This window comes from Gobius niger, assembly GCF_951799975.1.
Source record: "Gobius niger genome assembly, chromosome: 19".
Classification (NCBI taxonomy): Eukaryota; Metazoa; Chordata; class Actinopteri; order Gobiiformes; family Gobiidae; genus Gobius; species Gobius niger.
In genome coordinates this window covers 2,010,900-2,024,757 of record NC_136870.1, presented here as the reverse complement: position 1 = coordinate 2,024,757, position 13,858 = coordinate 2,010,900, and the positions used below count along the sequence as shown (strand labels likewise).

At 45.4% G+C, this 13,858-nt stretch overlaps 4 protein-coding genes across 4 annotated transcripts; 1 reads left to right on the top strand and 3 right to left on the bottom strand.

Moving 5' to 3' along the window:
- Positions 1-307: 307 nt before the first annotated feature.
- LOC306979161 (histone H1-like) lies at positions 308-916 on the top strand (the record flags this gene model as incomplete). Its single annotated transcript, XM_079578016.1, has 1 exon — positions 308-916. The coding sequence occupies one exon, from the start codon at positions 308-310 to the stop codon at positions 914-916; it is 609 nt and encodes a 202-aa protein (XP_079434142.1).
- A 7,656-nt stretch (positions 917-8,572) lies between these two features.
- Positions 8,573-9,008, bottom strand: LOC306979193 (histone H2B). The gene has a single exon (XM_079578048.1). It carries the CDS (start codon positions 9,000-9,002, stop codon positions 8,628-8,630), a length of 375 nt encoding a protein of 124 aa, XP_079434174.1. The 5' UTR covers positions 9,003-9,008; the 3' UTR covers positions 8,573-8,627.
- A 1,375-nt stretch (positions 9,009-10,383) lies between these two features.
- On the bottom strand, positions 10,384-10,746 carry LOC306979205 (histone H4). The gene has a single exon (XM_079578060.1). It carries the CDS (start codon positions 10,739-10,741, stop codon positions 10,430-10,432), a length of 312 nt encoding a protein of 103 aa, XP_079434186.1. The 5' UTR covers positions 10,742-10,746; the 3' UTR covers positions 10,384-10,429.
- Positions 10,747-11,937: 1,191 nt separating this feature from the next.
- On the bottom strand, positions 11,938-12,546 carry LOC306979160 (histone H1-like; the record flags this gene model as incomplete). Its single annotated transcript, XM_079578015.1, has 1 exon — positions 11,938-12,546. The coding sequence occupies one exon, from the start codon at positions 12,544-12,546 to the stop codon at positions 11,938-11,940; it is 609 nt and encodes a 202-aa protein (XP_079434141.1).
- Positions 12,547-13,858: the final 1,312 nt, after the last annotated feature.

Here is a 13,858-nt window from a genome sequence, read left to right as displayed (position 1 = left end):
AGTCTGCTCCAGAATGCGCACAGTCAAAGGTTTGGATCGTTCCAGACGCACAGCCTCGTTCACACTGATGTTGTATTTGATTTCAATCCGAGGGGAAACTTCCTCCACACCGTCTCCTGCTCTGATCTGTCCTGACCAGAGCGTTTCTTTCACTTTTCGAGCCTTTTCCTGACGCGCACAAACACAAGAGCCTCTGATCCAAACGGGCTGAGTCTCTACGGTTCTCACGCTGTGTTTAAGTGCGCCTCGTGCTCGGGGAAACTCCACTCTCTCTCAGACTGTTATTGTGAGTGACGTTTTGAAAACTATGGCAGAAGAAGCTCCCGCTCCCGCCGCGGCTCCGGCCAAAGCCGCCAAGAAGAAGTCCGCCCCCAAAGCCAAGAAGAGCGGCCCCAGCGTCAGTGCGCTCGTCGTCCAAGCCGTGTCCGCCTCCAAGGAGCGCGGCGGCGTGTCCCTGCCCGCGCTCAAGAAGGCCCTGACCGCCGCCGGATACGATGGGGAGAAGAACAAGGCACGGGTCAGGCTCGCCGTCAAGAAGCTGCTGGAGAAGGGCACTCTGGTGCAGAAGAAGGGCTCCTACAAGATGAACAAGCCCGCGGCCGAGCCGAAGAAGGCCAAGAAGCCCGCGGCCAAGAAAGCCGCCCCTAAAGCCAAGAAGCCCGCGGCCGCTAAGAAAGCCCCGAAGGCTGCTGCCGCTAAGAAAGCCAAGGCACCCAAGAAAGCAGTCACTCCCAAGAAGGCCAAGAAGTCCCCGAAGAAGGCAGCCAAGCCCGCGGCCAAGAAAGTGACCAAGAGCCCGAAGAAAGCGGCCAAGAGCCCCAAGAAGCCGGCGAAGAAGGCCCCCGCGGCGAAGAAAGCGACCCCCAAAAAAACCGCCAAGCCCAAAGCCAAGAAGGCCGCGGCCAAGAAGAAGTAACTCCTCCACTCTGTCCCCCCCGGACCAACAAAGGCTCTTTTCAGGGCCACACACTCCGCTAAAGACGCAGCTTCAGGCAAACTCAGTCAAGATCATGCGTAACATGACTATTACGCACAGTATGCGCTTTTACGCACGGGATTACACCGGTGTCCGCGCGTCACAAAGTAGGAGCAGTGCCTTTGCGAACTAGATAAAACAAGTCTAATTATATAATAATCTAATGATGGTTACAAGTATGGCTGAAACTTCCAGATATATTTACTTTTATTGACTAAATAACCTCAAATAAAAAGAAGAGACTAAAACCATCAGAACGTCCAGTGACAGTTTGAAAGAGCCTCATTTCATTCAAACTCTTCTCTAAAGGAACAGGTCTGAGCTTTGTCCATGAGGAGGAGAAACACTGAAGCAGACGATATCCATAAACACACACACACACACACACACACACACACACACACACACACACACACACACACACACACACACACACACACACACACACACACACACATATATATATATATATATATATATATATATATATATATATATGTATATATACATATATATATATATATATATATGTATATATATATGTATATATACATATATATATATATACATATATATATATATATATATATATATGTATATATATATATATATATATATATAATCAGAAATCATATATATATATAAATATAAACATCAATATAACAATATATACAATATATATACATCAATATATACAGTAGGGAAAAAAAGTTTTGGGCCAAAATCCAATAGAATGTCTATGTGAAACTGACCAAATACTTTTTTCCCCCACTGTATATATTTATATATATTTATATATTTATATCTATGTTATATTTATATTATATTTATATTTATATATATATGATTTCTGTGTGGAAGGGATGCTCACAATGTTTAGTGTTTACAATGGGATAAAAATCCAAATGACAGCATTATTACACAAATACACCACCTGAGAAAATGTCACTCAACTGGCATAAACAATGTACCAAAAGCACCAAAATGTGCTTGTGTGTGATTAAGTCGCTGTGAGTCATTGAGGGAACTGTTCATCTTCAGGCTGTGCATCATTGAATTGAAACAAATCAAAAATGTATAACAAAGAAGAGAGAGACATCAGGGTTCAGTTTCATGAACGGAGCAGGAAAACAGTTGGAGGTAAGGACTTCTTCAAGACAACTTCTCACCGAAAAAAGTGCATTCAACAAATCTACATTGACAGTCACGCTTCATTTACCTGGGGACATTCTATCATTGTACATTTATGTGTATTTCCAAATGTTAAATTGGTATATTGCTAGGTGGCAAAGCATTTAATAAAGGTTATTTAAAACAAAATAAAAATAAATAAAAATAAAAGAGTTGGATCTGAAGAAACACTTGGGAAGTGGATTTGACTCTTGAAAACAGAACCTAATTGGTTCAGATCTGTTGAACTACAGTGCCTCTCGTTAGTATTCATACACCTTGAACTTTTGCACATTTTGTCATGTTTACAACCCTAAACATAAAGATTTTATTTTTATTTTTTTACTGAACGTTCACACACAAGTAACAGACAACTGTGAAGTGAAAGCAAAATGATACATGATTCTGTTATTTTTCAAAAAATAGAAAAGTGAAAAGTGGGGCGTGCATAAGTATTCATACAGCATTTTCTGAGTGCATTAAATTGCCTTTAAAACATTCCTAATGACTCCAGAATGTTCACACCTTGGCCTAACGGTTAAATAGAGGCCACCTGTGTGTAATCTACTCTCAGTATAATTTCAGCTGTTCTTTTAGGCCCTCAGAGCTGTGGTCGGAGTGTATTGGTCACTAAACAACATCATGAAGGTCAAGGAGCACCAGAGAGGTCAGGGATAAAGCTGTGGAGAAGTTTAAAGCAGCGTTAAGTTATACAAAGATTTCCCAAGATTTAAACATCTCCCGGAGCAACTGTTCAATCCATCATTCAGAAATGGAAAGAGTAAAGCACCACTGCAGACTTACCAAGACGTGATCGTTCACCTAAACTAAAAGAGCGAACAAGGAGAACACTGGTCAGAAATGCAACCAAGTGCCCCAAGATAACTCTGGAGGAGCTGTGAAGTCCTGCCGCTGAGCTGGGGGAATCTGTACATGGGACAACTATAAGTCGTATCTACACAAATCTGGCCTTCATGTACGAGTGGAAGAAGAAAGCCATTATTGAAAGGAGGCCAAAAGAAATCCTGTTTGAAGTTTGCTAGAAGTCATATGGAGGACACAGCTCCATGTGGAAGAAGGAGCTTTGGTCAGATGAGACAAAAATTGAACTTTTTGGCCCAAATGCAAAACGTTATGTATGGAGCAAATCTAACACTGCTCATCGTCCTGAGTGCACCATCCCCAGTGTCAAATATACGGGGGGGAGCATCATGCTGTGGGGCTGCTTTTCCTCAGTGGGGACTGAGGAGAGTGTAAGAATAGTTGGGAACATAGATGAAGCCAAATATGGGGAAATTTTGGAGGAAAACCTGCTGGAGTCAGCAAGAGAACTGAGGCTGGGGCGGAGATTCTCCTTCCAGCAGGACAATGACCCTAAACACAAAGATAAATCTACAATGGAATGGTTCAATAAAAACATATTAATGTGTTAGAATGGCCCAGTCAAAGTCCTGACCTAAATCCTATTGAAAATCTGTGGAATAATCTGAAAACTGCTGTTCACAAACGCTCTCCTTCTAATGTGACAGCGCTTGAGTTGTTTTGTAAAGAGGAATGGGCTAAAATGTCAGTCTCTACATGTGCAAATCTTGTAGAGTCAGAACCCAAAAGACTTGTGCTGTTATTGCAGTAAAAGGGGGTTCCACAAAGTATTCATTATGAATACTTATGCACGCCCCACTTTTCGGTTATCTATTTTTTGAAAAATAACAGAATCATGTATCATTTTGCTTTCACTTCACAGTTGTCTGTTACTTGTGTGTGAACGTTCAGTAAAAAAGTAAAAATAAAATCTTTATGTTTAGGGTTGTAAACATGACAAAATGTGCAAAAGTTCAAGGTGTATGAATACTAACGAGAGGCACTGTATATAACCCTTTCTCTGGTTTTCTCTAAACAAACACTCTGTGTCATTTCTCATGTTTGATTGTGTTAAAGTTTGGTTAGTTTTCACAATTCTGTGTAAAAAACAGTGCAAATCAAATGACTTACAGCAAGCAAGTAAGTAAGTAACTAGGTAATGTTTATATAGCACCTTTCACAAAGGTCACAGAGTGCTTCACAAAGTAACAAATAGAAATACAAAGTATATTTAATAATGTAGGTGGGAGCCTGACCATGCAAGGCTCTGAAGGTCAACACAAGGAAACGAAAAGTGACTGGAAGCCAGTGAAGGGCTTTTAGAATGGGAGTAATATGAGCCCTTCTGTTTGTGTGAGTCAGAAACCTCGCTGCAGAGTTTTGTATCTGCTGAAGACGAGACAGCTCCTTTTTGTTTAGACACGAGAATAAACTGTTACAATAGTCTAAACGGGAAGACACAAAGGCGTGGATAATCTACTTCAAGATCATCTCTGGACAATTGTTCTCAGTTGGTAAAAACAGTTCCGTGTTAGCAATTTAGAGTGAAGCTCTAAGGACATTGCTTTGTCAAAGTGCTAAGCAGTGTGAACATCTTTATTCTCTCGGATCAGTGAGAATAAAGTGATTTAGTGACTATGGTGAGAATGAAAGATGTAAATCAGTCCTGTCGATGTTTGCTCAAACATCCTCCATGTTTTCTACTGATTAGCTAAAACATAATCAATAAAACTGACTTGACTGATGTTTGTAAAGGTTTTAATGTCTTTCCTGAGTGTGTATGAAACATGTCAAATACACACTTCTGAACATGTCCCACACACTGACATGTGTGGTCCTCATAGACACGCATGTGTCTTTCTACGTATGAAAAGTGCACCGTTTTAGTTGCTTGATGTGTCCAGTCGATGGCCCAAACGCCCTCGAGCTGATTCACGTGTTTTCATTGGACGGAGCGAGTGTTCGTCAAATCTAGTTCAAAAACCCGCGAGCTAAACACAGCTGTGATGTTTTATATGTTTTATCCTTAAATGACGAAACTGTGGAGAAATGAAGGAGCTCAGTTTGATCAGGACATTTGGAGCTCGTTCTCCAGAGGAACTCTGACAGAGACGCAGGACTTAGTGGAGAACAGCAGCGGAGCCGAGGCCACACTTTACCGGGATGACGATTACTCGCATTATATGGAACCCGGCGCGGACCTGAGGCTCGCCGTGGTCACCGGACAACCGGCCGTACGGATGACACGGAGTCTGAGACACGAGGACGTTTGAGGACAGAGATGGAAGTGACAGGAGAGATATGAAGCTGGAGACTCATCTGGAGGAGAAGAAGGACTCACGAAGACATCAATGGTGAGTTGTGCTTTGGTGTCGCTGTTGTTGTGAGTAAAATGGCAATAACCTATAGCCCACACATATAATGTAATGTAATGTAATGTAATATGAGAGCGGTAAATTGTGACGCTGCTGCGGTTGGGGAGGTGTGATGCGTAAAAGCGCAGAGCGCGCTTGGAGAGCCTTTGGCACAGCTGGACGTTCAGTTCCTCCACAGATGTGTCAGGGCTGAAGACCTGGGGCTGATATTTGCCCAAACATATATTGCAATTGCAATTTTGCAAGTTTGTGATTCATTTGTTTGTGTTTGACTTTTGGAATCGTCGTCAAAGTTGTGCACTACGTAAAATAAAGTGGTTTCTGAATTGGGTTAAATGTAATGTACATACCCTCAATGGGAGCTTGGGGGCGCTGTTTTAGTAGACGTCTTATATGGTCGTAACGACCACTTGTGTCATTTTCTATTGGAGGACAGTCTCGGTTTTAAGCATGGCTCACTGATATTTTAACCTCAGGTGTCAGCTATTTTAACTAACATGAATATGAATTATCTCTATTGTTAAATAATTGCCACTCTTTGTCAATTCATAAAGTCTCTAAGTCTCATTGCATTAAGCACTTGGTCATAAATTCATGTCTCCCTGGCTGATCCAATAATTAGACTGACTCTGTTCAGTAGAAGCGCCTGCTGCTGAAGTTTACAGATAAGGTATACCTTAACTTCAACTTTCAGAACCTTGGACAGCGTCAGTGAAGTGGGACCAAATATGACATAACATTAAACTGGTTATAACAAGAACAATAGGTTCTACAGGAGTTTTCCCCCTGAAGTACAAGTACATGGAACACAAAATGTGTTTTGTGTTCCATGAAGCTATACTCACTGTGGAACGAGTCACTCTCTTCACAACAGATACTTCATTATAATATTACTCAAGTAGAAATAAAAAGTACCATGTGCTATAACTACTCTTTCCATTACTTGTCTGCTGTAACGGAAAAAAGCAGCAATTGGCTGTTGATTCAAAGGAAAGAAAACACCTGGGCTGTTAGATGAAACATGTGGGTTAGAAGCTGAGGGGAGTGTACCTGGGACGCTGGGTGTCACTGAGGGGAGCTGGGTGTCACTGAGGGGAGCTGGGTGTCACTGAGGGGAGCTGGTGTCACTGAGGGGAGCTGGGTGTCACTGAGGGGAGCTGGGTGTCACTGAGGGGAGCTGGTATCACTGAGGGGAGCTGGTGTCACTGAGGGGAGCTGGGTATCACTGAGGGGAGCTGGGTGTCACTGAGGGGAGCTGGTGTCACTGAGGGGAGCTGGGTGTCACTGAGGGGAGCTGGTATCACTGAGGGGAGCTGGGTGTCACTGAGGGGAGCTGGTATCACTGAGAGGAGCTGGGTGTCACTGAGGGGAGCTGGTGTCACTGAGGGGAGCTGGGTGTCACTGAGGGGAGCTGGGTGTCACTGAGGGGAGCTGGGTGTCACCGAGGGGAGCTGGTGTCACTGAGAGGAGCTGGGTGTCACCGAGGGGAGCTGGTGTCACTGAGGGGAGCTGGGTGTCACCGAGGGGAGCTGGTGTCACTGAGGGGAGCTGGGTGTCACTGAGGGGAGCTGGTATCACTGAGGGGAGCTGGGTGTCACTGAGGGGAGCTGGTGTCACTGAGGGGAGCTGGTGTCACCGAGGGGAGCTGGTATCACTGAGGGGAGCTGGTGTCACTGAGGGGAGCTGGTGTCACTGAGGGGAGCTGGGTGTCACTGAGGGGAGCTGGTGTCACTGAGGGGAGCTGGTGTCACTGAGGGGAGCTGGGTGTCACTGAGGGGAGCTTGTGTCACTGAGGGGAGCTGGGTGTCACTGAGGGGAGCTGGGTGTCACTGAGGGGAGCTGGGTGTCACTGAGGGGAGCTGGGTGTCACCGAGGGGAGCTGGTGTCACTGAGAGGAGCTGGGTGTCACCGAGGGGAGCTGGTGTCACTGAGGGGAGCTGGGTGTCACCGAGGGGAGCTGGTGTCACTGAGGGGAGCTGGGTGTCACTGAGGGGAGCTGGTATCACTGAGGGGAGCTGGGTGTCACTGAGGGGAGCTGGTGTCACTGAGGGGAGCTGGTGTCACCGAGGGGAGCTGGTATCACTGAGGGGAGCTGGTGTCACTGAGGGGAGCTGGTGTCACTGAGGGGAGCTGGGTGTCACTGAGGGGAGCTGGTGTCACTGAGGGGAGCTGGTGTCACTGAGGGGAGCTGGGTGTCACTGAGGGGAGCTTGTGTCACTGAGGGGAGCTGGGTGTCACTGAGGGGAGCTGGGTGTCACTGAGGGGAGCTGGGTGTCACTGAGGGGAGCTGGGTATCACTGAGGGGAGCTGGTGTCACTGAGGGGAGCTGGGTGTCACTGAGGGGAGCTGGTGTCACTGAGGGGAGCTGGGTGTCACTGAGGGGAGCTGGGTATCACTGAGGGGAGCTGGTGTCACTGAGGGGAGCTGGGTGTCACTGAGGGGAGCTGGGTATCACTGAGGGGAGCTGGTGTCACTGAGGGGAGCTCCCCTCAGTGAGCTGGGTGTCACTGAGGGGAGCTGGGTGTCACTGAGGGGAGCTGGGTGCCTGATGACCCCAGTTAAGCATCTACACATCAAAACACCTCGTTCTGACTCAAATTAGGGCCTGAAACATCAAGTCCTTGTAGCTCTACTACGATGTAAAATTGCTTAATAAAGGTTACTGTAGCTGAGTTCCCCCCACCTCTGTTTTAAGTATTTTAACTGTTTTGCCCTTTTAAAGTTTTATATGCAAGATACCTCTAGTTTCAGAGCCACCACATCCTCAAAGAGCCGCTTCACTCTAATATGAAACAACCTGTAGGCCTCACCATCAGACTGGCAAGTTAGAACAAAAAGTCATGTTTTGGACTAGGAACAACTCTTTGAGCAGAGCAGGAGAGCAAATTCTACTTCATGATTAATAATACATTCTACTTTCAGAGTAGCTTATACATTTTCACAACAGTAATTGGCTGGCCACAATAATTACAAGGTTTAAAGGAGGGAAACTTGAGCAGAGTTGGAGAATGTATGGCGTCATTGACTGGATTTTACTTTACATTTTCATAGAATGGTTTCTCTTCCACCTTTGCAATTCAGTAAAGCAGGAAATGTGCAAATCAGAATTGCCAAAACATTTTACTCAATACTCATTTTATTCTTTTAAACGCAGTCCTTTAACATCCATTCATGAAGAAGCGTGGCTCGTTTATTGAAGTGTGTGGCTCTTAAAAGAGCCGTTGTGTTGTTAGAGGACGGACAGTTTACTTGGAGCTGGTGTACTTGGTCACGGCCTTGGTGCCCTCGGACACGGCGTGCTTGGCCAGCTCTCCGGGCAGCAGGAGGCGCACGGCGGTCTGGATCTCCCTGGAGGTGATGGTGGAGCGCTTGTTGTAGTGCGCCAGGCGGGAGGCCTCTCCTCCGATGCGCTCAAAGATGTCGTTGACAAAGGAGTTCATGATGCTCATGGCCTTGGAGGAGATGCCGGTGTCGGGGTGGACCTGCTTCAGCACCTTGTACACGTAGATGGCGTAGCTCTCCTTCCTGGACTTTCTCCTCTTCTTGCCGCCTTTCCCGGCGGTCTTGGTCACGGCTTTCTTAGAGCCCTTCTTGGGCGCGGACTTGGCTGGTTCAGGCATGTTTCTCTGCTCAGGATCAGCGGAGTGACTGAGGGACAGAGGCGCAGCCGCGGCTTTTATTCTGGACTTTGCAGACTCCGCTGTGCCGGGTCTGAGCTGGGATTGGAGGAGCCGCTCTGACGCACGCGCGAGAGGTGGAGAGGATTTTTTTTTCACAAACAACAGAGTTTTGGAGGGAAAACAAAAGACACCACAGCATGAATCTGACCCAATAAGTCAGTCCTACATTGTCTTAATTGTAAACATGAAACACCGAGTGAGTCATAAATCTGTTCATGGCTTCATTATTTCTCTGCAGGCCCATGATGTCATTTATATCAGACATCTGTGAGGTGCTTAGCACCTGAGGGTTGGGGAGGGGGTTCTCGCTTATATGTAATTTTCTGTAATTTGAGGCGTTAATTACATTGCAACATAATTGTAAAAATACATATATTCCAAATGAGACATTATTTGTTGTAACAGTTTGTAAGATGCTAATCAGACATAATTGTATTTCAATAGCATATGACATTTATAACTATTTATTTTGCTTTCCTATTGTGCAGAAATGTTAGAGTTAGAGCTGTATGAATTTCTCCTTCTTACTGTGTCACCGATGAAAGAACTTTATTTTATATAAATATAATATGATCAAATCAATCAATAGAAATAAAAACCTGTCATATGCACGTTAGTCTGTGTTAGACACATATCAGTGTTAGTGGTTCTCAGTGGAGGTCCAGCCCCTGGTCCTCTGGAGCCTCTGGCTCTTTGTCCTCACACGGCTGTGACACAGGCTGCACTAAACTAAAGTCTGAAACCTCTAGCAGGACTCGGAGCCTCATGTTTCACAGTGGATGTGATGATTCTACAGGAGCTCTTTCACCTGAACTACACAAACATATCTGTTTATATGAGACGGATTTTCAAAGATTAAAACTGTCCCACATCACTGCTTGTGATGTGGAACCTCTATAACATCTATACAATTCCCACAATCATTGTTTACTCCGTATGTGCTGCAGAAGACCAGCACCAAAGTTTTTCGGGGCACTTCAGCTCAACCCTGGACTGTTCTATCATTTAAGCACAAATGCTCGTCATGTCGTTTTGCTGCAGTGCAAAGTAATAGTTTAATAATCAGTCCATGGATCCATGAAGCTCCTTGAGAGCTGACATTTGTGTCCCTTCGCTTCATCTTAAAATGTTCCTGTCTGTCTCACACTGAAAACTTCTGAGTTGCATCAGAGACATGTCCATTTAGTGAAATGGAGAAATATACATGACATATTCCAGTCAGACACATTTCTTTTTCGATCGAATTACAGTGCAAACAAAGGTTTGCGATAATCATGTATTAAATACATGTATTTTACTTCAAAGAAAAAGCGCCTCTCTTAGGAAGTGGGGGCCCTAAAAAGGGCCGTTGTTTCTCAGATGAAGAGTTAACCTCCAAAGCCGTACAGAGTGCGGCCCTGTCTCTTCAGGGCGTACACCACGTCCATGGCGGTCACGGTCTTCCTCTTGGCGTGCTCGGTGTACGTCACGGCGTCACGGATCACGTTCTCCAGGAAAACCTTGAGCACCCCGCGGGTCTCCTCGTAGATCAGACCGGAGATACGCTTGACTCCGCCGCGGCGAGCCAGACGGCGGATAGCGGGCTTGGTGATGCCCTGGATGTTGTCACGGAGCACTTTACGGTGACGCTTAGCGCCTCCTTTACCCAGACCTTTGCCTCCCTTTCCTCTGCCAGACATTTTGACTGTTCTGTGGTTTCAGGACGATATGACATGAGCCTCCACACACTCAGACTATATTCACTGACTGAGAACCTGAAGGAAGACGTGTGCGCACCAGCGCCACCGACTGGACACATGAAGCAACAAAAAACTGCACTTTCTTCCTAAAATGCTTCATATACACTCAGGAATGACTTTAAAACATTTACAAACATCATTCAAGTCATCACACAGAAATAGTGTTAAAAATCACACATGGTTTTAAAGAGTGTGTTTTTGCTCAACCAGAGAAAACCAGAAACATCAGATCAGGAGGGTCATACATTTCAATAGATCTGAACCAATTAGGTTCTGTTTTCAAGCTCAAAGCCATTTCCCAAAGTGTTTCTTCAGACAGAAAAGAGACAGAGATCTGACTCTGAACACACTGATGGAACTCTTTTTGGAGCTTACTTTTAGACACATGTATTCTTATTTACTTAATCCCCAATGTTTATTTTCAGTCTAGCCTTATTTAGTCAACAAATATATCTGCAGGATTTAGCCATAGTTGTAGCCCTCACATTTATTTAGTTTAATCCTATTTTTAGTCAACAGGAACACTTCTACACTGGGACGCTCGGACACTGGTGTAATCCCGTGCGTAAAAGCGCATACTGTGCGTAATAGTCATTTTACGCACCATCTGGAAAAAACAGGATAAACTCAACTTTTAACAATATTTTAATGTAATAAATAAATAGATCATTTCTCCAGCACCACTTTGATTTGTAAGTTCTAAATGTTATTAGTTATTTCATTGTTATAATATTGAGCATGTTTTAATATCAGGGAAATATATATTTAATGACATCGTCTGCTTCAATGTTTCTCCTCCACATGGATGGTTCCTGAGTGATTTAAATGGCTCTTTTATAGTGTCTCAGTCCCTAATATATATTTTTTTTTATTCTGTTATATTATCTGCATATTTTAGCCATTCTTGTCTCTCATTAACAATTATTTGTTTAGTTCAATCCTATTTCTAATAAACAGAGACATTTCCACACTGGACTGCGCGGACACTAGTGTAATCCCGTGCGTAAAAGCGCATAATGTGCGTAATAGTCATTTTCCACATTATCTTGACTGACTTTGCCTGAAGCTGCGTCTTTAGCGGAGTGTGTGGCCCTGAAAAGAGCCTTTGTTGGTTCGGGGGGGACCGAGTGGAGGAGTTACTTCTTCTTGGCCGCGGCCTTCTTGGCTTTGGGCTTGGCGGTTTTCTTCGCGGGGGCTTTCTTCGCCGCGGGGGCCTTCTTCGCAGGCTTCTTGGGGCTCTTGGCCGCTTTCTTCGGACTCTTGGTCACTTTCTTGGCCGCGGGCTTGGCTGCCTTCTTCGGGGACTTCTTGGCCTTCTTGGGAGTGACTGCTTTCTTGGGTGCCTTGGCTTTCTTAGCGGCAGCAGCCTTCGGGGCTTTCTTAGCAGCCACGGGCTTCTTGGCTTTAGGAGCGGCTTTCTTGGCCGCGGGCTTCTTGGCCTTCTTCGGCTCGGCCGCGGGCTTGTTCATCTTGTAGGAGCCCTTCTTCTGCACCAGGGTGCCCTTCTCCAGCAGCTTCTTGACGGCGAGCCTTACCCGGGCCTTGTTCTTCTCCCCATCGTATCCGGCGGCGGTCAGGCCCTTCTTGAGCGCGTGCAGGGACACGCCGCCGCGCTCCTTGCAGGCGGACACGACTTTGACGACGAGCGCGCTGACGCTGGGGCCGCTCGTCTTGGGTTTGGCGGCGGGCTTCTTCTTGGCGGCTTTGGCCGGAGCCGCGGCGGGAGCGGGAGCTTCTTCTGCCATAGTTTTCAAAACGTCACTCACAACAACAGTCTGAGAGAGTGGAGTTTCCCCGAGCACGAGGCGCACTTAAACACAGCGTGAGAACCGTAGAGACTCAATGTAATCCGAGGCTGCTGAGCGCGTTTGGATCAGAGGCTGTTGTGCTTTCTGCGCGGCAGGAAAAGGCTCGAAAAGTGAAAGAAACGCGCTGGTCAGGACAGAAAAGAGCAGGAGACGGCGCGGAGGAAGTTTCCCCTCGGACTGAAATCAATTACAACATCAATGTGAACGAGTCTGTGCGTCTGGAACGATCCAAACCTTTGACTGTGCGCATTCTGGAACAGACTAGTCCCACTCATTTCCTCCTCACATCATCCCAGAGCCGCTCAGGCCTCAGGAAAGACACGTTTCCTGTTCCAAACTCGCCTCTGCAGAGGCACAATGTCAAAGTGTCTCTGTCAGGAGTGAGCTCTGCCTTTGGAAGCCACTTCAGCAGCAGCAGCAAACACACATGAGGTCACGGCCTGGAGCTCCTGACCAACTGAGCAGACAGAGGCTTTCTTCTTTTGACCTAGTTTTACTTGATATTATTTTGTACCTGCACAAAACATCCAGCACTAGAGTCGATATCGTAATGGAAACAGAGGCGCAGGAACAGGCAGAAAGTCCACATGATCCACGAACATGAGCTATTTGTATCGGGAAACAAGTTCATTCACACAATTGCAAAACAGTTGAAGGAAAATGTGTCTTTTCTGTTTTTGAGGCAGTAAAATGTTTTTCTCTCTCCTTGTTTATATTTGGAGCAAAGAAACTTTTTCAAACCAAATCAACAAAACACACTTCATATTAAGTGTACTTATTCCACTCAACATGGAGAACACTAGATTTACAAAGTAGCACAAACTGTACAGGCCTAAACTGGCTCTAAAGTCCTGTGGTTAATGTTATTGAACCATATGATGTTATGCATGTATATTACTGTCGCTGTCCAAGGTCCTGAAAGTGTTTCCTGTAAACCTAAACGGACTTCTCTTAAGACAGTAGATATTTAAACCATTGACCATATTTAAATCTGTACTTAAAACAGGCGGCCAGTACTCCGTTACATTTACTCGAGTACAAGTAATGTACTTGAGTAACTTTTTGAAGTAGCCTAATTGCACCTCTTAGGTAGAAAGAAGTACCAACTACCCTGAGTAATATGATGTGCATAGCGTAGCGTAGCATAGTATAGCATAGCATAGCATAGCATAGCATAGAGTAGCATAGCATAGCATAGTATAGTACAGTATAGTACATAGCATAGCATAGCATAGCATAGCATAGCATA